The sequence below is a fragment of the Saimiri boliviensis genome, chromosome 14 (assembly GCF_048565385.1).
Source record: "Saimiri boliviensis isolate mSaiBol1 chromosome 14, mSaiBol1.pri, whole genome shotgun sequence".
Taxonomy (NCBI): Eukaryota; Metazoa; Chordata; class Mammalia; order Primates; family Cebidae; genus Saimiri; species Saimiri boliviensis.
Window position 1 is genome coordinate 80,126,436 of NC_133462.1, and position 25,969 is coordinate 80,152,404.

Here is a 25,969-nt window from a genome sequence, read left to right on the forward strand (position 1 = left end):
ACTCCTGGGCTCAAGTGATCCTTCTGCCTTGGCCTCCCAAAGTGCTGGGATTACAGGCGTGAGCCACCGCGCCGAGCCTGGAAGTTATATTTATTCTGCTTACTGGGCTCTTGGAGCCTAGGCCTGGCCGTTGAGACAAGACTAGAAGACAAAGCCGCTCTCCATGGACTGGGCAAGGGGTATTGCAATGAGGGGTGGGGGGCTTCCCCAGCTGTTGCCAGGTTGCTCAGTAAATGGGGAGAGCAGGGAAGGGTAGAGGAACCCTCTGGTCTGCAATAGAGACAGGGCATCAGGAGGGGCAGGCATCGGAAGCCCCATCCAGTGTGACTTAATCTGAACCAGGTCAGTGAGGGCAGTTAACCTGGAAATAGTAAACACCCAGAAGTCATAAAAAGTAGGTCAGTCCCCAGAGTAGGGTCAGACTGCCGACGCCAGGGACCATATGGGGCTCCATGCCATAGAAACAGTGGGTTTGGAGTGACCACATGGCCATTTTAATTATGCCCGGTGTGGGAGAGGATTGAGACTTGAATATCTCAGGGAGCTAGTCAGACAAAAATCTAGAGCAAAATCAATTCAGTGACACAAATATTTATGGAGCACGTTCCACATGTCAGGCACTATGCTGCCTACCTTGTGGCACCCCAACACGCAGTCAGGCAGCAGGGCAGCCAGCTGATGCTGCTCTCCCAGGCCACACATCTACAGTGAGAGGCCAGGCACGGTAGCTCAGACCTGTAATCCTGGTGCTTGGGAGGCTGAGGCAGAAGGATCACTCGAGGCCAGGATTTTGAGGCTGAAGTGAGCTGTAATTGTGCCACTGCACTTTAGCCTGGGTGGCAGAGTGAGATCTCCAGATCTCCATTTCTCTCTCTCTGTCTCCCTTTGTCTCTCTGTCTCTCTCTCTCTCTCTCCCTCTTTGACACAGGGTCTTGCCCTGTCACCCAGGCTGGAGTGCAGTGGCACAATCACAGCTCACTGCAGCCTCAACCTCTTGGGCTCAAGTGGTCTTCCTGACACCTCAGCCCCCCAAGTAGCTGAGACCAAAGGCACACAGCACCACGCCTGGCTGATTTTTTAATTTTTTGTTGAGATGATGTCTCATTATGTTGCCCAGGCTGGTCTCAAACTCCTGGGTTGAAGCAATCCTCCCACCCGGCCTCCTAAAGTCCTGGAATTATAGGCATAAGCCACTGCTTCGGACCTCCATCTCTTAAAAAAAAAAAATCAATTTTTCTTTCCGTCCCCAAACCTTTACCACTAGAATTATCAGATCTGGTTTCCACAATGCTGTTCCCTAGGAGAGGAGAAGTGACTTTCACACACAAAGCACTGGGTTGAAGAAAAGGACCAGTGTGTGCTTGTGAGGATGTCCCTCGACCGTGCCTGGCCCTCACACTGTGCATTTGGGCTCTTCAATGGCTGTAGACCAGGGCATGGGGCCCTCACGTGGCTGAGCACATGGCAGGTCCCAAGGTGGCTTGCATTCAGGTGACCTCACCAAGAAGGCATCAAAAAGCAGTGGAGGGAAAATTAGATGGCAAGTCTGACGGGTCGGGAAGCAGTGTCCACTGAGCTGTGAAACTGTCCCCCTTTCAACCAGGCATTAGCCTGCGCTCATGGCTCTCCTTCAAACCACTCTGCTCTTGGGCTCCTTGCCAAGCTCCTCAGTCTTCTCGCCAAGCAGGAAGCAGGTCAGCAGGCTCTGGGTAGGAGCTGGGCTCCTGGCAGGCTGGCGCTGGCCAGGGCAGAGGCGTCCTTGCCCTGATACTGGGCAGTTGGTGCGTGACCCTAACTACCCTGCCTCTCAGTTAGAAGCTAGCTTGCTGGGTTTCTCCAGGAAGGTACTAGCAGCGGTGATGAATCTGCAGGGATCTATCCCACCCTTTGCATACACCCTGAGTCAAGCAATTGTTTTGCTTTTTATTCAGCCAGGGAGCATTTGTTGAGCTCCTACTTTATGTAGCACAGTAGGCTAGAAATGTAGAGACAAAAGACAAATCTCTCCATTGAGGATGGTGATGAGTGGGAGGCGCTATGGACTGAATGTTTGTGTCCCTTCCAAATGCATATGTTGATGCCTTAATCTTTAATGTGCTGATATTAGGAGGTGGAGCCTTTGGGAGGTAATTAGATTTAGATGTGCTCAGAGCCGCCTCTGATGGGATTAACACCCTTATAAAAAGAGAAAGAGACAGAAGAGCTCTCTCTGCACACACCAAGGAAAGTCCATGCATCTTAGTCCATTTGCGTTGCTATAAAGGAATGCCTGAGGTTGGGTCATTTATAAAGAAAGGTGGTTTATGGGGCTTCATGGTTCTGCAGGCCGTACAGGAAGCATGGCCCCAGCATCTGCTTCTGGTGAGGGCCCCAGGAAGTTTCCACTCACGGTGGAAGGCAAAGGGGAGCAGGCATCACATGGTGAGAGAGGAATTGAGAGGAGGGAACCCAGGCTTTGTTTAACAACCGGTTCCCATCGGGACTAATACAGCAAGAACTCGCTAAGGAGAAGGGGAGGACGTACCAAGACATTCATGCGGGACCCGCCCCCATGACCAAACTCCTCCCACTAAGCCCCACCTTCAACACTGGGGATCAAATTTCTACATGAGATTGGATGTGGCCAAAAATACTATATCCAAACCACGGCACCATGTGAGGACCTAATCAGGCAGAGAGCCCTCACCAAGAACCAACCACATTGGCATCTGGATCTTGGACTCTGAGATTTCCAGCCTCCAGAACTCTGAGAAATCCATGTTTGTGGTTTAAGTCCCAGGTCTGTGTGTTCTGTTACTGCAGCCTGAGCTGGCCAAGAAAGGAGAGGCCAGCTCCAGCCCCAGGGGGCCCATTCTTTGGGCGGGTGTCTTGGGGAGGGGTTGCTGTTCTTTCCCTGTCACTGATAAACTTCAACTTGAAAATCCCTTTCATTTGAGATGTTCCCCAGGGCCTGTGGATGATGCTGACCCCTCAGCCTCCTTTTGAGGGTGAGTATCCTGGGATGGGTGGAGTTGTCCTGGGCCTTGCACCCCACTAAGGATGTGCCAAAATTAAGGCTGTCGAGGCAGAAGTAATTCGATAAAGGTTCATTGGAAGCCAAGTGTGAGGATCCACCATGGAAGACACACCAACAAAGCTGGGTGTGTTCCAGAACCTGTCACAGGTTGGAAGCTTATCTAGAAAGTCTAGGAGAAGGGAGAGCTCCTCCTGTCAGAGGTATCTTTTTCCACTGATGGCCGCAACATACAGGTTACATTCATTGATGTATTCATTTATAGATGACAACATACAGGCTAACATTCCATGTGCAAGACGATCAGTAAAACGTTGTGATTCAGAAACAAATGCGTCATTTTTTTTTTTTTTTTTTTTTTTGGAGACACAGTCTCACTGTCACCTAAGCTGGAGCACAGTGTCATAATCATAGATCACTGTAACCTCAACCTCCTGGGCTCAAGCCATCCTCCTGCCCCAGCCTTCCTAGTAGGGGACTATAAGCGCACAGCACCATGCCCAGCTAATTTTAAAAATATTTGTTGTAGAGACAGGGTGAGAATGAGTGGGGAAAGCAGGGCCAGGGGTTGTGACAGGGAGGTCTCTCCATGTTGCCCAAGCTGGTCTTGAACTCTTGGCCTCAAGCAATTCTTCTGACTCTGCCTCTGCCTCTGAGTGGCAGAATTACAGGCATGAGCTACTCCACCCCGCTACAGTGTCCTTTTCGATGTCAGTAGGTTATGTATTAATCAGTATGTCCACAGTTTGAGGAACTCACTGTGAGACTGGAGGACCTCAGAATAAGAACCTTTTCTCAGAGACAGGATGTAAGCCATGGATCACGAGACCTTCCCCCCGTGGTTAATCAGGAAGCCTGCCAAATGTAACCTGTAGGTTATCAGATGGGTGTCAAATCTGGGCAGTTGGTGCGTGACCCTAACTACCCTGCCTCTCAGGTGGAAGCTAGCTTGCTGGGTTCCTCCAGGAAGGTGCTAGCAGCAGTGATGAATCTGCAGGGATCTGTCCCACTCTGCATATACCGCGAGTCAAGCAATTGTTTTGCTTTTTATCAGATGAGACTAGCCACTGACCAATCACACATGGCAGTTGAAACTTACACTAAATAATAGAAAAAGTCCAGCGCCTCAGTCACATTAGCCACTTCAAGTGCTCAGTACCCACAGGCAGCTAGTGGCTGCCATCGGGCGCAGGGCAGAGCTGGGACGCTTCTGCCGTCACTGTACGTTCTATGGGAGGTTTCACTGCCTAGGTGCTGGCAACAGACGGTGGTGCACTGTGGGCAAGCTATGGAGAGGAGGGCCTAAACCCACTGCGGTGAGGCTGGGGGTGATGAGCCCCATAGTGCAGGGAAAAGCTTCTCCAAGGAGCTGTACCTCTGCTGTTCCTCAGCCTGAGGCTCCTGCTCTCTCTGAGCAGACAGAGCCCAGCCCTGGACCTCCCTTGCGTGCTGCTGCTCCTCGGAACTGGGCCTCCTTCCTCGTCTTCCACATACCTCCCTGTCTCTTTTCATCCACTCCATGGCTTCCTTTGCCATCTTTTCCACAGATTTTCAGCTGAGGCTGCACTTGCACAGTCCAGGGGATCACAAACTGCATCAGAACCCCTGGAGGGCTTGGTAAACCTGACTCCTGGGCTTCACCAGCCGCTTCTCATCCGCAGATCTGGGTGCAGCCAGAGACGGTGCACCTCAACAAATCTCCCAGTGATGCTGATGTTGCTGGTCTAGAACCACACTTTGGACAACCGTTGGTGTGGTCTAGAGAATCACATTCATTGATTCAGGCATTCAACAAATATTTATTTAATGCTAACGTGTGCCAGGCACTCTTCCAGTGCTGGGATAAGCTGCGAACCACCCAGAAAAGCCCCATCCTATATTCTAGGACAGCAAACAAATTTTCTCAGTTGGGTGGTGACAACTGTTAGGAGGAAGAATAAGCTAGGGGAAGGGGAGGGGGCTATCGTACAAGGTCATGAGGAAAGTCCTCACTGACATGGTGACATCTGAGCAGAGACCTGCGAGGGGACTTGGGGGAGAAGGAGACCCTGGCCTTTCTGATTCTGCTTTGTTCTATCCTCAGCTTTTTAATGTGGAACATGAGAGTCATGTTAAAAATCAAGGTCACAATCTGGATGGGCGTGATGGCTCACACCTGTAATCCCAGCACTTTGGGAGGCCAAGGTGGGAGGATCACTTGAGGCCAGGAGTTCGAGACCACCCTGGGCACCATCTCTACTAAAAAATGCAAAAGGCCGGGCACGGTGGTACACACATGTAAGCCCAGCATTTTGGGAGGCCGAGGCGAGCAGATAATAAGGTCAAGAAGTCAACACCATCCTGGCCAACATGGTGAAATTCTGTCTCTACTAGAAAAAAAAATACAAAAATTAGCTGGGCATGATGGTGCATACCTGTAGTCCCAGCTACTCAGGAGGCTGATGTGGGAGAATCACTTCAGCCTGAGAGGTCGAGGGTGCAGTGAGTCATGATTGAGCCACTGCACTCTAACCTGGGCAACCCTGTCTCAAAAAAAAAAAAAAAACAACATCACAGTCTACTCAATAGCTAGGTTTTAAAGGCAAAATCAATTGTCTGTTCCGTGGTTAATTACAAAGAAGCCTGGTGCCAAAAGCCGTAGATTTGAGCTCAGCTTGCAGTTTCACCCTCGGGCCCCAGCAACTGATCCTCGTTTTTCAGAAGACCCTGCTGGCCACGCCTCTCTCTTCAAGGGTACGAATCCCCAGGGCTAGGAGCCTGTGGGCCCCTTCTAGAGGATGCCTTAGGATTCCCAGTCCCTACACCTAGTCAACCTCCAGGACCCACAGGCCCCTTCCTGTCCATGCTTCAGGGCAGACCATTCCCCAAGGTGTGCACCCCATGCCAGGAGATGACTATGTGGGGATGGAGTGGGGACTGGAATGTCCATACAAGCGTGTACTGATGATGGATAGAGGGGGCCAGGCCAAGTCAATGGCTCTGTTTATCTTCTTGTCTTGGACTCTTAGCCAGTTAGTTGAGTGCTCCTTACCTCTATCCAGCTTTGGCAACGAGAAAGGAGAATGTAGACCAATCAACCAAATAAACAAATGTTGTAGGGATCACGGGTCAGTGGTGGTCCCTTCATCAATGAGAACAGCAGGCTCGTGGGATCGGTCCTATCCCCTCTTATAAGCATAAGCTTAAACATCGAAGTACAAACTTTGTGTGCCTTTCACACCTAATTGTTCTTTTCAACATGTGGTATCTTTTTCAGGCACAACTATCTCAGGCCTTAAACGGAGTTTCAGATAAGGCAAAGGAAGCAAAGGAGTTTCTGGTTCAGCTGAAGAACATACTGCAGCAGGTCCAGGTGAGCACAGCTCCGGCATTGGGAGAGATACACAATGTGGAAAGTTGGCATGTTGTGCATCGTATTAAGAAGAAAGGAAAAGTCTTGCGATGGGCATTTTCTCAGTGATGGACCTTAGAAGATTAACATGCCCTGCCCTATAGCCTTGGGTGCTGAAAGTATCACATACTCAACTCATTGGCACACACGCAATACCTGATACAGGAGCCAGTTAGAGAGAGCCGGAAAGATGTGATCTAGCACTCTACATGCCATGTCATCCTATGTGGCATCTGTACATGGCGATTTTGTGGCCAAATATGCGCATGTCATCAATGCATCAAAATATCAATGAGTCATTTACTAAACAAATGTATTTACTGAACTCTTATGCTATGTCATGTACTGAGCACATCACAAGATACAAAGATCAATGAGGCACCATTTCTGACCTCAGGCTCTGTCTATAGGGGAGAGGGTGCACACACAGGTGCTCCTGTATGAATGTGCACACATAGAGGAACTGCTCATAAGATGAGAAACCCATAAAGCATTCACATATCTGGAGGAAGAGAAGGGACTGAGGGTCCTTGGATTCTCTCTTTTTTTTGAGACGGAGTCTCGCTCTGTCACCCAGGCTGGAGTGTAGTGGCACGATCTCGGCTCACCACAACCTCCACCCTCCGTCTCCTGAGTTCAAGTGATTCCTGTGCCTCAGCCTCTTGAGTAGCTGGGGCTACAGGCACACACCAGCATGCCCAACTAATGTTTTGTATTTTTGAGTAGAGACGGGCTTTCACCATTTTGGCCAGGCTGGTCTTGAACTGCTGACCTCGTGATCCACCCACCTCACCTCCCAAAGTGCTGGGATTACAGGTTTGAGCCACTGTGCCCAGCCCCTTGAATTCTTAAAAACCACCTTTCCTAACAAGTTCAGTACAGACTTCAGCCACAGGGCATTTTAAGTCGTAATGTTTCCCATGTTTCACAGACAGGAGATGTATTAGCCTGCTGGGGCTGCCATTGCAAGATGCCAGAGATCGAGTGCCTTACGCAGCAGGAATCTATTTTCTCATAGCTCTAGAGGCTAGAAGTCTGAGATAAAGCATCAGCAGGGTTGGTTTCTCTTGAGGCCTCTCGCCTTGGCCTGTGGATGGCCGTCTTCTCCCTGCGACCTCACATGGTCTGACCTCTGTGTGTCTGTGTCCTCATCTCTTCTTGTAAGGACACCAGTTACAGTGGACTAGGGTCCACCCATACAACCTCATTTTATGTAATGACCTCTTTAAGGGCCTTATCTCCAAATACAGTCACATTCAGAGGCACTGGGGAGGGTTAGGGCTTCAATGTACGAACGTGGGAAGACAAAATTCAGCTCATAACATGAGGTCTGGATACACGCTGAGACCCAGAAGGACTTTTTTTTAAAAAAACAGTGTTGGATGCCAGCCCCAACCCTGTACGTGGGTGCCCTTAGTCCCAGTGGTGACAAGAGATTGAGAAAAGAAATAAAGACAAAGACAAGAGTAGGGTCCCACAGCATGGGTCCAGGGGACCAAAGCAAGAAGCACTGCTCTAGGCTACACACGCTTTTATTGGTGCATTATCTTGTTAATATTGTGGGCTGTGGTGAGGGGAGGTGAGAAGGGTAAACTAAAGCTATCCTGGGGTAAGATCAAATGGAGCGAGAGTGTGAGACTACAGCATTCAGTAGCAAATGTGGTTCTTCTAAAAAATGCTAACTTAGGACACCAAATTTTGCCATAATTGTTATCAAGGTGCATCTGCATAGGAGCACAGCAGATAAGGTGCCCCCAGGTCTGACCACACACAATGCATCAAGGGGCTTTTATCGCCGGGGCATTGCTGACGCAGAGCAATCAGAGTTAGTCCATATTCTGAGAACCAAGGCAGAGCCTGTGGCATTCCGGTAATCTCTGCCCTGCAAGACTTTCCTGTCCCGCAAGCTCCCATCTGCAAAGACCCTCCCGAGTCTTGTAAGCAGAGGTCACATTCCTTCCCAGAGTTATTGCACAAGCCCTCCTTCCCTCTTTACGAGACCCTCACACAGACCCTATGTTGGGAAGAGATCCTGGGACCAAAGCAGCTTTCCTGCGTGGCTACCACACCGCTGCGTTCCGCGGTTTTAAAGCGCTCTCAGGTGGTCTGCAGGCCTCCTGTTACTGCTTGATTTCTGCTTTTACAGGCCTTAAACAATTTTTATTTACTGCACCATTGTTTGGAGTTTTCTTAACATTTGATCTGTGGCACGAATCTCAGTGTATAAAAAGCAAAGCAAGCTTGTAATCATTTAACTAGAAATAACGCAGGTCTGCCCCTGGCCATCTTGGCCCACAGCTGAGAAAGACAGACTTGACTGCAAGAGCACTATTTGTTGGTTTGTCTTACTTTGTTCCAATTATGAAAAGCACAAGTACATGTTACAGAAACTTTGGAAGGAACTAAGAAAAAGTTCACCAGTATCTCCCCATCTGAGGTGACCACTCTCACTGCTTTGATATGTATTGTTCTATTGCTTTAAACATACACACACACACACACACACACACACACACACACAGTGTATGTGATTATGCTGTGAACAACGCATATCTTGCTTTCTTTCCTTCCTAATAGTCTGTCATGAGCATTTTCCCATGGCATTAAAAATGCCCTGTGAACAAGATGTGAATGACTACAGAAGATTCTGCCATACGGACGTGTTGAGATTCATAGTACCTGCTTTAATTCACTTCACATAAATATTGCCTCTAATTTACCAACATTATAGAGAACTCTAGGATGAACTACTCTGAAATATATCTTTTTGTCTATAGCACTCACCAGATTTTAGTGTCTTCTCCCCTCTAACTCTCTGCTTCCCCCTACTCACCCCGCCGACCCCTGCTAGGAAAACGGACTGGACTACGAAGCCTGCCTGGTTGCTCAGTGTGACGCCCTTGTGGATGCTTTAACTCGTCAGAAAGCCAAGCTGCTCACCAAGGTGACTAAAGAGAGGGAGCACAAGCTGAAGGTAGGTACCTGGGGGACTGACACATCGAATCCCCATCCCATCCTCTGCACCCAGTGTGGGGTGGAGCACACAGTAGGCACTGGGTAAATATCAGCTAAGTGAGTGAGTGAATGAATGAACGAATGAATGAGGCAAGGAAGAGATGCATCAGCTGATTCAGTTACATTCCTGTGACCTGACAGAGACCAATCTATACCAAGATACACAGAGGCCCTGTGTATCTTGTGGGTTTCAAGTCAGAAGCCCACCCTCTCCCTCCCTGTTTCTGTCTAAAGGACTATTCTTGTTCCCATTTTGCAGAGCAGAAGTGACTAGCCCTGACCCTGTTCAGGTCTCCGGCTCTGTCTCCTTCTTCAGGTTCTCTCTGATATCTCACCTACTCAATAGTCAGCAATAACATACACAGCCAGTTCCCACCAAGGGAAGATGGGGCTCTCCCCCTCACATCACGCTGAGTCCCCAACTCAGCCAGGTACCCATGAACTCTCTGAGTTGATGATGGGCTGTCACTGTCCAAGGAGCTCATCTATGCTAGAGATGTTTCCTAACTGGACCACAAAATATTACAGTCAAGAAAAGGAGGAATGCATGCTGGGGATGATCCTACGGTTAACAAGTGAAGCGGCGTTATCCAGGGACACTGAGAGGTCGGAAGCCAGTCAAGAAGCTTGTCACTGATCGTATGGAGAGTTTCAGATTATGCTTTCTCTGCATGACTGTTACGAGTTTGGAAAGGTTTCTGTGTTGGGTGTTGTAGCCCTGCTTGTTGGGAAGTGAGTCCACTTATTTCCCAGCAAAGAGGACACACGGAGCTCAGCAGCAGAGCTGAGAGAGGAGCGGGTGCGAGGCAGTCCAGGCAGCACCGCCTCTTCCAGGCTGTATTGGCGCTAGTTGTCTGACTCCTGCCGTGGCCTGCCTGCTCTTCCGCTCATGAGATGGTTACTTAGAGGAGTCTTTCCGTTGCAGATGGTTTGGGACCAGATCAATCACTGCACATTGAAGCTGCGCCAGTCCACCGGACTGATGGAGTACTGCCTGGAGGTGATCAAGGAGAACGACCCCTCTGGGTTCTTACAGGTGAGCCCGCGCCTGGAAGACACCAGGTGGGCTTCCTCCAACTGCCCCGCCATTCCCCAAATCAGCCCAAGTTCTAGGCAAGACTCTTCCATGGCTCAGAGTTGAGTAGATTCTCCTTTGCTCAGTGATTCCTGAAGACCTAGGCTCTCTCTCACCCTGGCTCTGACTCTCACTAGATGTGACCTAATTTTGCAGCATGCATGAAATGAGGAGGTGAAATGACATCATCTCTAGGGCTGCAATGCCTCACTGCAACATTGTCCGCACAAATGGGAAAGGACAATCTTGCCAAACAAGCTGGACAGATTGCATCAGGAGAAAAGTTAGCAGAATCCACATAGCCATTATCTCAATGTGCCGAGTGCTGCAGGCCTGGCCGGTGACCAGCTGCCTTCAGAGACAGTGCAATCTTCTCAGGGCCATCTCTCCTGCATTCAGGCTGACTCAGGGTCATGAGTATCTCTCAGGAAAATAGCAGTGATTCAGCCTCTGTCTATGAGGAAAATAATGAATCCCTTTGATTATTTTCCAAGAAAGGTACACGAGATCCTGGCTGGACAAGCGCATGTGCTAAGGTCTGATAAGCAGGACCTTCCAGCAAAGGAGAGCAGGACGGTGGGTGCGATACAGTCAAGTTTGGAGCAGAAGTTGCAAAACAGCTCAGAGGAGACACAGGCAGGGGCAGATGTGGGCTTCAAAACTTTAGGGGTATGAAATACGGTTTCTTTCGACACGGGGCAAGTTACTAGTATGTTTTACTCCGCAAAGTACTAGATCTAGGAAACAGATCTAATGAAGGATGCATTTGCATATTTTAAATGCATCTTGTATTTCTCAGTAGTGTTCGCTACAATCTCTTTAAGTACCAAGCGCTTCTTTTCATTTCAAGTGATTATGAAATATGATTAAAACAACATTTCAATGCATGTTTATACAGCCTGTGCTGGGTAGGCAGGGGTCATTTAATCTCTGCCATGGCTTCAGAACACAGTCCTTTTCTGTCTCTGAGCCCCATAGAGGCAAAACCCCTACTTCTTCCTCACCGCTGCCTGCACAATGTTTCCTCTGCAAAGCAAAACCTTAAACTCTTTGCTCCCCTTTAAGATCTCAGATGCTCTGATCAAGCGTGTCCAGGTGTCTCAGGAACAGTGGGTCAAAGGCGCCCTGGAGCCGAAAGTGTCTGCGGAGTTTGATCTGACCTTGGACAGCGAGCCGCTACTGCAGGCCATCCACCAGCTGGACTTCATTCAAATGAAATGTAGGGGTGAGCCGTGGTTGGCCCCAGTTCAGTCAGTGCTTCTTTCAAAAGAGGCATGCAGTCTGAGGGGGCAGCTGGGTGCTGTAGGGAGACCTGTGACACACAGAGTGTGGCAGGGTGGGACAGAGTCACGGACTTAGGTTCCAATCCCAGCTCAGCCCCTGGCAGCCGTGTGCGCTGGGGTGAGAAGTGCCCAGCTGGAACCAGAGACTTCCCATTTGTGAAACGACAATCATTTATTCATTCAGAAGTGCTCGGGGAGTGTCTCCCGTGTGCCAGGCACTCTTCCACGTGCTCAGGATGCAGTGGTGAACAAGTCTACCAGCTCACGAGATTGGGCTTACACTCTAGAGGAGGAAATAGACACTAAACAAATGTATAATAGAATGTTCTATGGTGGCAAGTGCTATGAAGAGGAATCAGAGGAAGGGGCAGCTGTACATGCCACGGGGTGAGATCTAACGTGAGGAGGAGAAGGAAGTGGTGGCAGAGGAGGAGGAGGTGAAAGGGGTAGTGGTAAATGAGGAGGGGAAGCAGGAGGAAGAGGTAGTGGAAGAGGAAGAGGAAGAGGGAGTAGAGAAGGAGGAAGTGGAGGACGAGGAGGATGTGGAGAAGGAGGCAGTGGCAGAAGAGGAGGGGTGGAGGAGGAGGAGGAAGAGGGAGTGGAGGAGGAGGTGGAGGAGGAGGAGGAGGTGGAGGAGGAGGAGGTGGAGGACGAGGAGGAGGTGGAGGACGAGGAGGAAGAGGGAGTGGAGGAGGAGGTGGAGGAGGAAGAGGAGAAGGAGAAGGAGGAGGAGGAGGAGGAGGAGGAAGAGGGAGTGGAGTGCTGCCCCTCCACAGATGCCAGGGAGGGGAAATAAAGCTCTTTGGTTTGTGTGAACTGAGGGCCACACTTGCAGAATCTGTGGGCTCAGGGGGTCCTTACATGCAGAATCTGTGGCCATTTTTAAACTAAAGAAAGGGAAGTCTCTCGCACATTGCCATGCTCACTCCCACACAGCTTGCTCCTCCAGTAAGGTCTGGAAAGCCCACCTGCCCCAGGTGTATATGACACGCAGTGCCGAGAAGCAGGATAAGCCTGGCAGAGTGGAGGAGCTGCAGCGGAAGAGTGAGGTCACTTGGAAAGTGGGTGCAGGGGGTAGATTAGGGCCTCTCCAGATACTGCTTCCAGCTGGATGGGGTCAAGGGACTGGTCAGGGGTAACTGGACTGGATATGGTCACTGGCTGGTCAGGGTTCAGAGAGGAAGTGGGAGAGCACAGTAGCGGGACCCAGGGGTTGGAGGGAGGACTCCTGCCATCTTGTTAACTGAAGACTGGGAGTCAGGCTCTGCTCAGCCAGTCCCATGCCCGAATCCTTGGAACCAAATTGAAATATCTACTTTTAAGAAAACCAGTGTTTCAATTTTCTCTTAAAAAAAAAGCAGGAAGTCAGAGTGGACTGTATCAATTTCTAAAATCTCCTGAGCCTGAATCGAGCTAGAAAATGTTTAACTTCTCCCACTCTCACCTCAGCAGGACTTCTGATACAACCGATCCAAATCCTTAGTTCTTTAGGTTGGCCGCCCCATACTCAAGAATTGCTTCTGTTGTCTGGGTCTCATCCCCTGACCTTTTCAATGCTTCCAGCCGAAGGTTTGAAGGCATCTCCCCTCACTGTCCCAGCTCCAGGTGTGAGCTGCAGGCTGGCTGTCACTTAGCTGTAGGCCCTGCATTGAGGACCCCAAAGGGCTTGTGCCATTCGCAGGAAGCCTGGACTCTGTTGGAACTGTCCATGCGTTCCTCATGGTGTGAGTTAAAGCCAGCGGTTCTCAGTGGGCAGATCGGAAAGAGAAAATCCTTCCTTAGGGCCATAGGCTCAGAAGGCTGGGGTCATCTCCCAGGGCTCCTGAGATTCCAGGAAGGAAACCCCCTTGGGTTGAGACATGCAAGGTCACCTGTGCTTGGCTTCATCTCCAGCCCATCTGGAGACTGACTCCGGGGAATCTGGGAGTGACTGCAGGGTAGCGAGGGAGGGAATTGAGCCTGGCTATCTTTGGGGACCAGGAGCCCTGGGATGGGGTGGGTTGGGGGACCAGGCCGGGGCCCTCAGAGGGTGTTGTGCACTAACTCATGCGTGTCCCTCTCTCAGTACCACCCGTCCCCCTACTGCAGCTGGAGAAATGCTGCACCCGCAACAACAGCGTCACGCTGGCCTGGAGGATGCCACCCTTCACCCACAGCCCTGTAGACGGCTACATCCTGGAGCTGGACGACGGCGCGGGGGGTCAGTTCCGGGTGAGGCCTTGCCGCTTGTTTGGTGGGGGCTTGGGGGTACCAGTGCAGAGGCAGGAGTGGCTCCCACTGTCCCAAACTCTGGTCCAGCCCACAGGGACATCATGTTGCTATCCCGAGGGGACATTGGCACTAAGGATAAAGAGGGCTGGCCGGCCTGGGCTCACAGAGATGGGACTTCCCTCCCAAGGGCTAGGTCTGGGAGGACTGTCACAGGTGGGGGGCTGGGAGAGCTCAGAGAAGGCGTTCTCTGCATCCACCTCCTTCCCCATTTACCGCCAGCCCCTCACACAGCAACACATTCCCTCAACATGTTTTATCACACCTTGTCTTGTCTGGTCCTCTAATTATTTCACCTGGCTCTGTCTTGTCTTGGGAGGTATCATGTCTGGAGCCAAGGAAGCACTGTCTGGCCCTCATATACCTGGCAAGGTGCCGGGCGTATAGAGGATGTTTGATAAATGGCTGTTGAATAGGGATGGCATTCTCCAGTCACATCCCTGATGATGGACTGTCACGGGGGCAATAAAGGTTCTTAGTGAGCCAGAAATGCATCTTCTACTCCCCATCTGCTAGAAATTCTGGAGCAGGACTCCAGCCCAATCCAGACCCCTAACAGAACACCACCTCCAGATTTCACTCAGTGAAGTTCAGGCAGATGTGAATGCCAGGGAGCACCAACTCTAGGCCTTCTGAGATCACCTGCTTCCTAGCCCAAAGAAGATGAAATAAACACGCACTCTAACAAACCACTGCAATCACAGCAACCCCTGCATTTCTTCTCCTGGGAAGTTGCACTCATTTAACAAATCTTGCCGAAAGTAAACATTCCCTTAGTTTCTCTCAAAGAAATTTATGTATGTGTCATTTCACTATCTGCTTGAAAAATACGGGAATGTAAGAATTCAGGAAATAATGACACTTCCCTGGGAATTGCTGAGTCCCATGTGAATATGGGCCATTTAGGGAGGTAAGATGAGGTTGTTCAAGCCAGATCACTGAGTGCAGACCCCCGTCACTCCCATTATGCAGATGAGCCAAGAACTGAAGGAGCTCCTCCACCAGAAACCCCAGAAACCGATAGGAGAGCTAGCATTTTTGAAACGGGAAGAAAGAAAAGACTGAAAATATAAAAGCAGCAGCCACTGAGCTCAAAAATGGTCCCTCCTCTTTGAGACATGGCCACTAACAAAAGCTAGACCCAAGGGCTAGGGTTTATGAGGAAGAGGGTCTTTTTATTTTTATTTAATTATTTATTTATTTTGGAGACAGAGTCTTGCTCTGTCGCCCAGGCTGGAGTACAGTGGTGTGATCGTGGCTCACTGCAACCTCCACCTCCCGGATTCAAGAGATTCTCCTGCCTCAGCCTCCTAAGTAGCTGGGATTACAGGCATGTGCCACCATGCCTGGTTAATTGTTTTTCTTTTTTTCTTTTCTTTTCTTTTCTTTCTTTCTTTTTTTTTTTTTTTTTTTTTGGCATTTCTGGTAGAGATGGGGTTTCATCATGTTGGCCAGCCTGATTTTGAACTCCTGACCTCATGATCTGCCCACCTCGGCTTCCCAAAGTGCTGGGATTACAGGTGTGAGCCACCCCACCTGGCCATGACTGAATGTAATTTTCCTTTTTCATAACTTTTATTTGGGCAAGATTTTTTTTTTTTTTTAATTTTTGGCTGGGCACAGTGGCTCATGCCTATAATCCCAGCACTTTGGGAGGCTGAGGCGGGAGGATCACCTGAGGTCAGGAGTTTGAGACCAGCCTAGCCAACATAAAATGAAACCCCATCTCTACTAAAAAAAATACAAATATTAGCCAGGCGTGGTGGCACACACTTGTAGTCCCAGCTTGGGAAGCTGAGGCAGGAGAATCGCTCGAACCTGGGAGGTGGAGGTTGCAATGAGCCGAGATCACACCTCTGCACTCCAGCCTGGGCAACAGAGCAATACTCTGCCCCTCAAAAAAATAAAATAAAAGTAAAAATTGTTTAGAAATGGGGTCCTGTTATGTCGCCCAGGCTGGACTCCAGCAATCCTCTCACCTCATCCTCCTGAATAGCTGGGATTACAGGCCACCACAGCTGGCAGCAGCACTTTTAATGTCAATGTGTTTCCAGAAGCCATTTGATAAGAGGAATTTTGCAGATGGTAGAGGAGCCTGGTGAGCAGTATTGCTCTCTTTCAGGAAGTGTACGTTGGTAAGGAGACTTTGTGTACCATCGATGGTCTTCACTTCAACAGCACCTACAACGCCCGAGTGAAAGCTTTCAACTCCTCTGGTGTCGGGCCTTACAGTAAAACCGTCGTCCTGCAGACATCCGACGGTGAGCACGGAGTCTCTTAGTGGGAAGAACGGAGTCATCATTTATCGAAAGACAACCAGACAGCCACGTGTAGCAGCTATGATGACGGCGTGGGGGTGGGGGGTGGTGCTGGGCACAGTTGGGTTCTCCAAGGGCGTGCCCTTCTGGGACCGTAAGTGGCCTCCCAGAAGAGGAAGATCGTCTCCTAGGGCCAACCCACATTTCATCCCGTGGACAAAGGTAGGGGTGGGGAAGGATCCGCTGCTGAAGATGGGGCAGGGGCCAGAGGGTCCGGATGCCTGACCCTGCTCAGCACACACAGCACCTGGATGTACCCACGTGCCTATAAGCCACTAAAGAAACATTCCTTCACCCCATTGGGCTGGACTAACTATGGAGTAGCTGAGGGAGGCTAAACTCCCCGACTTTTCAAGGGCCAAGGAGTGAGTAGGACAGTCTCAGACAAGAAAACCCCAGGATAGATGCAACACCAGCCCCTGCATCTGAGCCTTTCTCACAGCAGAAAAGTGCCCTTTAATCCCCAGTGGTGTATACACCTACCTACAGCCTTTTAGGTCTTGGGCAACAACAGCATGTTGATATTGATTCAGTGGAATTTCAGTCATCTGAGTTCTTAGCAGGAAGCGATGAGGGAAACAGAAAGCACATTCTGAAGAGAGTCCTGCTCCTCTGGGTGTGGCTCAGCCCAGGCTGCAGAGGCAGCTTCCAGCTCCCCACTGCCTCGAAAGCAAGTCCCGCCTTCGTTGTTATCATTTAGTCCACACGTTCTCTGCTGCCACAGCTGGATGGTCTCCCAGAGGCAGGGAGGAGAAGGAGCAGGAGCAGATGCTGGAGTCAAAGGGTACAGCCAGGGACACTTTTCTAAAAATGGTGCAACCTGCGGAGTCACTCTGTACCTAGAGGAGAGTGCGCTGGCTTCTGCCTCGAGACTCTCCTCCCTAGAGATGAGCGGTCCTTGCCCTGTGTATCGTGGTCATCATTTTAGAGTAAGCACCTCACTTCCGACAACCTGGGGGTGGTGCTGAGGGGTTGGGGAGCAACAGGAGGCACCACCTGGTGGGCTGCAGAATGAAGAATTGAGCTTTGGGACTTTGGCCACATCGCCTCACCTCTCTGTGTCTCAAACACAGAGGTGGCCCATTAATATCTATTTCCTCCCGTACTTTATTTTTTCTTTTTGTTTTTGAGATGGAGTCCTGCTCTGTCGCCCAGGCTGGAGAGCAATGGCATGATCTCAGCTCACTGCAACCTCCACCTCCCAGTTCAAGCAATTTCCCTGCCTCAGCCTCCTGAGTAGCTGGGATTACAGGTGTGTGCCACCACACCCAGCTAATTTTTGTATGTTTAGTAGAGATGGGGTTTTACCATGTTGGCCAGGCTGGTCTCAAACTCCTGACCTCAGGTGAGTTACCTACGTTGGCCTCCCAAAGAGCTGGGATTACAGGCTTGAGCCACCGTGCCTGGCCTATCTCTCCTGTACTTCTAACTGTGTCTGAGTGTTTGGAAGGGTTTTAGAAACCAAGACCAGAAAATGCATCTAGATTTGGGGCTTTTAGGTCTGAAAATCCCTGGCAAGGCTGGGCTCATAGGACTGGCAACTTAGATGAACACAGAGCAGGGAGTGTGTGAGCATGTGCATGTGCGTGTACATGTGTGTACATGTGTGTGTGCATGTGTGTGTATGCTCACATATATGAGCTAATCATACAAGAAAGACCCTTCACTGCTGGGTGCTCACTTTGTAACAGAAGTGAGTGTGTTTGTGTCTCTGATCCGGTTAGAAATTACTAGCAAATTCCACCCCCTGACCCTGCTCCTCTTGCCTCTTTCTTTTTCAGTGGCCTGGTTCACATTTGACCCCAACTCTGGGCACCGGGACATCATTTTATCCAATGACAACCAGACAGCCACCTGCAGCAGCTATGATGACCGGGTGGTACTCGGCACGGCTGCGTTCTCCAAGGGCGTACACTACTGGGAGCTGCACGTGGACCGGTACGACAACCACCCAGACCCCGCCTTCGGGGTGGCCAGGGCCAGCGTGGTCAAGGACATGATGCTGGGCAAGGACGACAAGGCCTGGGCCATGTACGTGGACAACAACCGCAGCTGGTTCATGCACTGCAACTCCCACACCAACAGGTGCGCTGGGCCCCATCCTGCCTTCCGCCGACACGGGCTGTTTGGGAATGAGGGTCCTGGAGACCAGTGTCCCTTCTGCTGTCCCCAAAGCCAGCAGGAATTGGGAGGAGGTATTTTCAGCCACTTGGGCCTCCAAGTGGCTCACGTCACGGGGCCAGTTGATACTGTCTAGGTTGAACCCAAGGCCCCAGCCTGGCCTGTGTGGTGCAGACTCCCCAGCTGTCCCGGCCGTTGGCCACCACACCCCTCCCAAGAGCTGCTGAGCCCTTCTCGGGCCTCTGCTGTCCTTGACAGCTCATTGGTGTCCCCTCAGTAAGAAAAGCAGAAGAGAAGTGGGGCCAGGAGAAGGTACAGAGATGTCTGCATGTCCTCCCACGCCTTGGAATGTGGGTCGGGGAGGAAGCCAAGGCATCCGAGAAGCTGGACCCCAGAGGGGACTGGGCCAGAGGCTTTGCTTAGGGCGGACCCATTCCCGAACCTCCCATGGGTCACTACCACCACCCGGTGGTCAGTGTCCAAATAGCACCAGCAGCGTGGTTCTAGTTCCTGTCTCCCACCTGCCGGGTGCCGCCCTGGGCACCCTTGGGGAAAAGCCCTCTCTCGGAAACACCTTCTGGGCCACCCACCAAGTCCTCCTCGGGACATCCTGTCATGAATTCTTCTCGCTGCTCACCTTCCCTCTGCCCTATCAGCAGCGTCCAGTTGATCAACTCATTCCCAATCTGGAAGGACAAACATGGTTTTCTTAGCAGAGTGAAGCTGCTAAGGCTAAGCCCTCAGCCCTGAGAGGGCGGGGTGGCTCAAGCCTGTGTCTCAGCTACTCAGGAGGCTGAGGTAGAGGGATCCCTTGAGCCCAGGAGTCCTGGGCAACATAGTGAGATCCTCATCTCTATAAAATATTTAACAATTAGCTGGGCATGGTGTGTGCCTCTAGTCCCAGCTACTGGGGAGGCTGAGGTGGGAGGATCCGTTGAGCCCAGGAGTTCCAGGCAACAGTGAGCTAGGATTGCACCACTGCACTCCAGCCTGGGCCACAGGGAGAAACCTCTACTCAAAAACAAAACAAACAAACAAACAAAAAAAAACAAGCTGTGCGTGATGGCTCACACCTGTAATCTCAGCACTTAGGGAGGCCAAGGTGAGTGGATCACCTGAGGAGTTTGAGGCCAGCCTGGCCAACATGGTGAAACCCGGTCTCTACTGAAAATACGAAAATTAGCCGGGTGTGGTGGTGCGCACCTGTTATCCCAGCTACTCGGGAGGCTGAGGCAGGAGAATTTCTTGAACCTGGGAGGCGGAGGTTGCAGTGAGCTGAGATCGTGCTACTGCACTCCAACCTGGTTGATAGAGTGAGACGTCGTCTCAAAAAACAAACAAACAAACAAAAAACAAAACAAAAAAACACCTCAGAGAAGGAGAGTCTGCAGGATTCAGACCATGTGAGAAGACCTGGTCAGCCAAGCCCCCCTTGGGAGCATGTTCCTTACTTTTATTAATAGATGCCCTTCTACCAAGTGGATGTGAATTCTTGCCACCTATGAAGTACAACATCCCCAACACTGCTCAAGAGCACAGTGGACATTCTCAAGGTTCCCCTGGTAGTCACCTGTGGGATGGTGTCTCCGACATAGGACTTGATTTCCACTTCAGCACCCTTTCCCCACCATACGCCACTTTTCAAGGGACCCTGGGATGTTTCTGGGAAGATGAGCTAATGTAGGGTAGGGACCTTCAAAAATTTCCTGAAGGCCTGGATGTCCACATCTTCATCGACCTCAGCATCCTCACTTGGCTAGAGCGGGAAAGGGCACCAAGTTAGTTATTTTCTTTGGCAGGAAAGGTGCCTTTCTTACCCATTCTCCATGCCGCACAGCTTCAAATTGGACATGCTCAACAAAACCTGAATTTTCTAGTGTGCAGGTCCCAGATGCTGTCAGAAAAAAAGGGACTGAACAGCCTGGTTCCTCTAGGGGAAAGTCTTCATCATGGCCTTTTAACAAGGTGGGTTCACAGTGTGAGAGAAGGCTCTTGTGCCCAGGATGGCACCCCATCACCACCTTGGGGACTATGTTTAAGTGACGGTGTTCCCAGCATAGTATAAATAATTTTCCTGGCCGGGCACAATGGCTCATGCCTATAATCCCAGCACTTTGGGAGCCCAAAGTGGGGAGATCACTTGAGCATAGGCATTCAAGACCAGGCTGGGCAACATAGTGAGACCTCCATCTCTACAAAAAACACAAACAAAATTAGCTGTAGTCCCAGCTACTCGGGAGGCTGAGGTGGGAGGCTCTCTTGAGCCTGGGAGGTTGAGGCTATTGTGCACCGAGATAGTGTCACTGCACTCCAGCTAGGGTGACAGAGTGAGACAGTGTCTCTAAATAAATAAATAATTCTCCTGAGTTATCACCTACATCCCAGGCTGGGTGTGGTGATGATCTTCCTGGGGACTCTCTTCCCAGGACGGAAGGCGGCGTATGCAAAGGGGCCACCGTCGGCGTGCTGCTGGACCTGAATAAGCACACCCTGACCTTCTTCATCAACGGGCAGCAGCAGGGCCCCACAGCCTTCAGCCAGGTGGACGGGGTCTTCATGCCAGCCCTCAGCCTCAACCGCAATGTGCAGGTACACATGTCCCCCAGGCTGGACCTGGCCTGGCTGCTCCCCACCATTTGCCGCAGGTCTCTGCAGTGCCCTTGGTCAGAGTGGGCCGTTAAAAAGCTGACCACAGGCCGGGCACGGTGGCTCACACATGTGAGCCCAACACTTTGGGAGGCCGAGGTGGGAGGATCACAAGGTCAGGAGATAGAGACCATCCTGGCCAATATGGTGAAACACCATCTCTACTAAAAATACAAAAAATAGCTGGGCATGGTGGTGCCTGCCTATAATCCCAGCTACTGGGGAGGCTGAGGCAGGAGAATCACTTGAACTCAGGAGGCAGAGCTTGCAGTGAGCTGAGATTGTGCCACTGCACTCCAGCCTGGGTGACAGAGCAAGACTCCATCTCGAAAAACAAAGCAAAACAAAATAAAAACTGACCACAGTGCCTGACCAGACAGAGCTTACCAACTGGACATTTCCTGGAGGCGGTCCTCTAACTTGTTCACTTGGGACACCCAGGGGTCCTACAGTGGCAGCTTCTGGAGAAGCAGATCTCAGGGCTGAGTCATCCTTGGGGAGTGCTGGTAGCTCAGGAGGCCTGAAACAGGACAAGAATGAGAGCTCAGGAGGGTGTGAGGGACAGAGAAACACAGAGGTGCCATCCTTCATCTTAGCAGAGTCCTCCTCCCCCTTGGGATGGGGAGTTGGAGTGGAGCGAGGCAGGGTCCTGTTTTGTGGTCTTGAATATTGAGGAGTCTATATCAATCACTGATTGATCGATTCAATCCTCTACTCATTTAGAAAAGGGGTTTGTGGCAACCTAAAAGATGGGCTTGGCAGGGTATGTTGGCTCACACCTGTAATTCCAGCACTTTGGGAGGCCGTGGCAAAAGGATCGCTTGAGCCCAGAAGTTTAAGACCAGCCTGGGGAACTAGCAAAACACCATCTCTACCAATTAACAAATAAGTTTTTTTAATTAAAAAAATAGGCCAGGCACAGTGGCTCATGCCTGTAATCCCAGCGCTTTGGGAGCCCGAGGTGGGTGGATCATGAGGTCAGGAGTTCAAGACCAGCCTGGCCAAGATGGTGAAACCTCGTATCTACTAAAAATATAAAAATTAGCTGAGCATGGTGGTGGGTGCCTATAATCCCAACTACTTGAGAGGCTGAGACGGAGAATTGCTTGAACCCAGGAGGTAGAGGTTCCAGTGAGCTGAGATCCTGCCATTGCACTCCAGCCTGGGTAACAGAGCAGGACTCCATATCAAAAAAATACAAATAAATAAAAGGTTGGCTATTATTCCTCACAGTTAATAGAATGGGGTTAATAGGAAAGGAAAGAGGGTCATGGCTAGAAAGTAGACACAAATATGGAACCACAGGAGCCAGTGCATGAGAGCCATGCTCCTGTGATAGCGTCTAATTTGCCGGCTCCAGCAGCTCTGGCAGAATGAGGAACCAGGCAGCTGAGTGATTCTTATGAGAAAAGAGGTGCAAACCAACATCGCCTTTAATTAGGGATATTGAATGATGTAACGTTCAACCGTCTCCAGCAGCCCTGAGCTGTAGCCTGGGATGGATGGAGCCAGCAGGAGATCCTGCCAGTGTCTGCTTTGCCCTCGTGGCTCTCAGGGTCCCCACGGCAGCCCCTCCCACCCTCACTTCCCCTGTCTTCTTTTCCAGGTCACCCTGCACACAGGATTGGAAGTGCCCACTAACCTGGGGCAGCCAAAGCTGTCAGGCAATTAGCCCCGTTCCAGCTCGGCACCGCGCCTGTGACGGTGGCATTCACAGGCAAAACGCCCACCATTCTCACTAAGCTCAAATAACCCACAAAAGCAGGATACGCAAGTCATGGGTGCAACCTGGCAGCGTGGAATGTTGTAGAGACACATTTTCTTGGCGGCACAGGGGATGGGTCCTCAGACTGTGCCCCCGGCCGCCACAGTTGTTGGTAAAGGCGAGTACATGTGCCACCCTTATTCACCCAGACATCACTCTTCAAAAAGGACTTTTCTCAAGGGAGTCAGCATTTGGGCTTCATGTCTAAGTTTCCTGCCATCTGTTTTCAAAGCTTGTCTTTTTTTTGGAGGGAGAGGAAGGGAGACTTTGAGACTGGCCTCCTGAGAGCGGCGATCAGGAGCTACGCTGTCATCCCACACCCCAGGCATTGGCCCTCTGCTAAGACCCGGCCTCCTCAGAGCAGAGGAGGTTGCAGATTCTCGTCACGCTGAGAAAGTTCTCCTTCTGCTTCTGGGTCCTGGAGTCTTTAGTAGCACCTGCCACTTGCAGATCCAATGCAGGATTGATAGAAGGGGACATTGATCATTCATGCTTGACTTTTGCCTCTCTCACTGAAGTGCTGAGAACCTTTTAAAATGGCTTCCTTTATTAATCAGCCAATTGCATTCTTTGTCTCTCTCTCCCTTCTCCCTCCGTCTTTACTTTTTCCTCCCTCCTTCTCTCTCCTTCCTTCCCTCCCTCCCTCGCTCTTTCTTCCTTTTCTCCTTTCCCTTTCTTTCCTCTATCCCTGTATCCCTGTCTTTCTTCCCTCTTCCTTTTTCTCCCTCCTTCTCTCTCTCTCTCTCTCTCTCTCTCTCACACACACACACACACACAAGCATGACAGTCTCCTAAAATTAATTCACTCAATTTTTAGTTGTTGTTGTTGTTGTTGTTGTTGTTTTTAAGACAGAGTTTCACCATGTTGGTCAGGCTGGTCTTGAACTCCCGACCTCAGATGATCCACCCGCCTTGGCCTCCAAAATGCTTGGATTACAGGCATGAGCCACTGGGTCTGGCCCAATTCTTAGTTCTTAAATGCCCATGAAAACACGAAAATTTTAATAACTATGTGATAAGTCTTCACCTGGTGGTGGCTCCTTTCTGAAACTGGCAACCCAAGAAGTTAACTGAAAACGCATCCAAATTGCTCTTCTGAGCTGGACCACTCTGAGACTCATAAGCATGTAAGATGGGAGACCCTGGGAAAGCCTCTCCTAGTCAGTCCACCCTATAGTCCTTATGAAAGCATCATGAACACAAGTGGCCCCTGTGGCAGGCAGGGCGGCTCTGCCCTGATGGGTGGGCGGGACCTCTGGGGAAGGCAGAAAATAGAAGGGCGGTACCAGGCACCTTGTCCCTCAGCTTCCCACTGTGAGACTGGGGTGCCGAGTCTGACCTGCTGGGGTTGGGCTCTGGAAACACCAGCCTTCTCCCTAGAGATCCACATCGAGTCATCCCTGCCTCTCAGAGAGAGCTCCTGGGAGAGGCTTTGAGCCAGGAGCCTGCCGGGGGTCCTGTTCCCAGGGAACCCTTCCTCTCTTCCTCCTCTCACCTTCCCAGTCACCTGCCACCTCCAGCTCCGCCTGGTAGTAACATTTCCGTCTCCTTTTCAAAAGAATACATTGTGTCAAGCATTTTCTTTCTGAGGCTGAGAACTAACTTGTCGATTTGCTGGACTGGATTTTTATAAAAACTCACCGCGTCCACCGGCACCGACTGTGCACCCTCGGTTCTGCCTTCCTGTTCAGACACCACGCCTGCTTTCAAAACCGCCTGCTGGAGCCACGCAGGTCCTCCCCCGCCCTTCAGCAGGCCCGACAATCCTACCTCAAAGCTCATGCTCTTGGTCTGCGAGGCTCCTGGTCCGCCGTCTTTGCAGATGTGGCCGGCAAGGCCAGCTGCCCCGTCTCTAGGAGCTGCCCGGTGCTGTGTGGCAGCCTCTGCTGCGGAGCCAGGGAGCCGTCTGCTTCCTGGAAGTCGAGGTCTTGGCTCTTCCTTGTCATCCCACCAAACGGTGTCTGGCTCTCCTCCTCCCATCCCAGAGCCCCGTCCAGAGCCCTTGGAGGGAACACACGAGACCTGGTAACCTGCATCCTCGCCCGCACAGCTGCCTCTGTCTCCCATCTTCCTGCAGCTTCATCCTTAGCCATAGCTCTGGGTGGCCATGGCTTAGAGCACAGGGGAGATCCCTAAAGATTGGGGACAAAAAGGAGCCACTACTTTCCTGGGGCTGAGGAAGCCATCAGCTTTGGGAAAGTCTAGCTCTCTTCTGAAGAAAACAGGCCCACACCCTGCCCCCGAAATGAGAGCGGGCCACGCAGGGCTGCCCGTGGAGAGCAGCTTCTCACAGGGGAGCCCCAGGAGGGCTGTGTAGCCTCCCACATCACCACAGCCCGGGTCACCAGGTGGCCCCCGCTCTGCGGAGGAATCCGGAATTGCCCATCACTGGAGCACGAGCTGCCTGGGGCTACCCTGAAACTAAGCCCTTTAAGGGAACAGCATCCAGGTCAGGAGAGATGTGGAAAGTGCAGGAGAAAAACGCCCACAACTCTGATGGCCTCATTCAGAAGAAAATTCCCTGAAGTCCAGAGAGGGGCAGCCAGGACTCCCTCTTCCCCACTGCCGCCCTGAGCCTGGGGGCTGGGAATCTCCCTTTTCTGACTCCTCCAGGAGCCCAGAAGCAATAAGGCCGATGCCAGGGACAGCATCGAGCGATCCTTCACAGACACCTCTCCCATCTTCAGCACAAAACACCTTCAATGTTCTGACTTCAAACAGAAAGGCGGGTCTGTGCCACACACTTGTGTTTTTGAGGGATCAGAAAAGTGAAGAAGGATCTTATCAATTCTTCATGGCCGGGAAGGTCATGGCCGGAATAGAAATGACAGACAGCTCATGGAATTCTCATCCACCATCGAATTCTGTAACACGTTACATCACGGTGGCATATTTGTACATATAAATGATACCGAGGTGATGCTTTTGTTGGGCTGGCTGAGGAGTAAGTTGGTGTAAATCTATCAAGCAGTTTCAGTGAAAAAGGAATTCAAAGTAGTTTAAACACGTCGCGTTCCATTGCGTTGTAAATACCGCCTCTGTGATGTGGTTCTGCGGTTGTTCTCTGCTAGTGA

At 51.0% G+C, this 25,969-nt stretch overlaps 1 protein-coding gene across 2 annotated transcripts in view; it reads left to right on the forward strand.

The window, feature by feature from the left end:
* Nucleotides 1-25,815, forward strand: part of TRIM67 (tripartite motif containing 67) — a 50,710-nt gene extending 24,895 nt beyond the window's left edge. Inside the window, exons 2-10 of one of the 2 annotated variants that reach the window (XM_003940775.4) lie at nt 6,270-6,365; nt 9,256-9,378; nt 10,345-10,455; nt 11,560-11,719; nt 13,843-13,988; nt 16,168-16,306; nt 18,145-18,448; nt 20,911-21,073; nt 22,737-25,815. In XM_003940775.4, coding sequence (XP_003940824.1) covers nt 6,270-6,365; nt 9,256-9,378; nt 10,345-10,455; nt 11,560-11,719; nt 13,843-13,988; nt 16,168-16,306; nt 18,145-18,448; nt 20,911-21,073; nt 22,737-22,802 — 1,308 coding nt within the window. In that variant the 3' untranslated portion in view covers nt 22,803-25,815. The remainder of the gene's footprint in view (nt 1-6,269; nt 6,366-9,255; nt 9,379-10,344; nt 10,456-11,559; nt 11,720-13,842; nt 13,989-16,167; nt 16,307-18,144; nt 18,449-20,910; nt 21,074-22,736) is intronic. The other variant, XM_074385325.1, reaches the window with a different exon arrangement.
* The last annotated feature ends 154 nt before the right edge of the window (nt 25,816-25,969 follow it).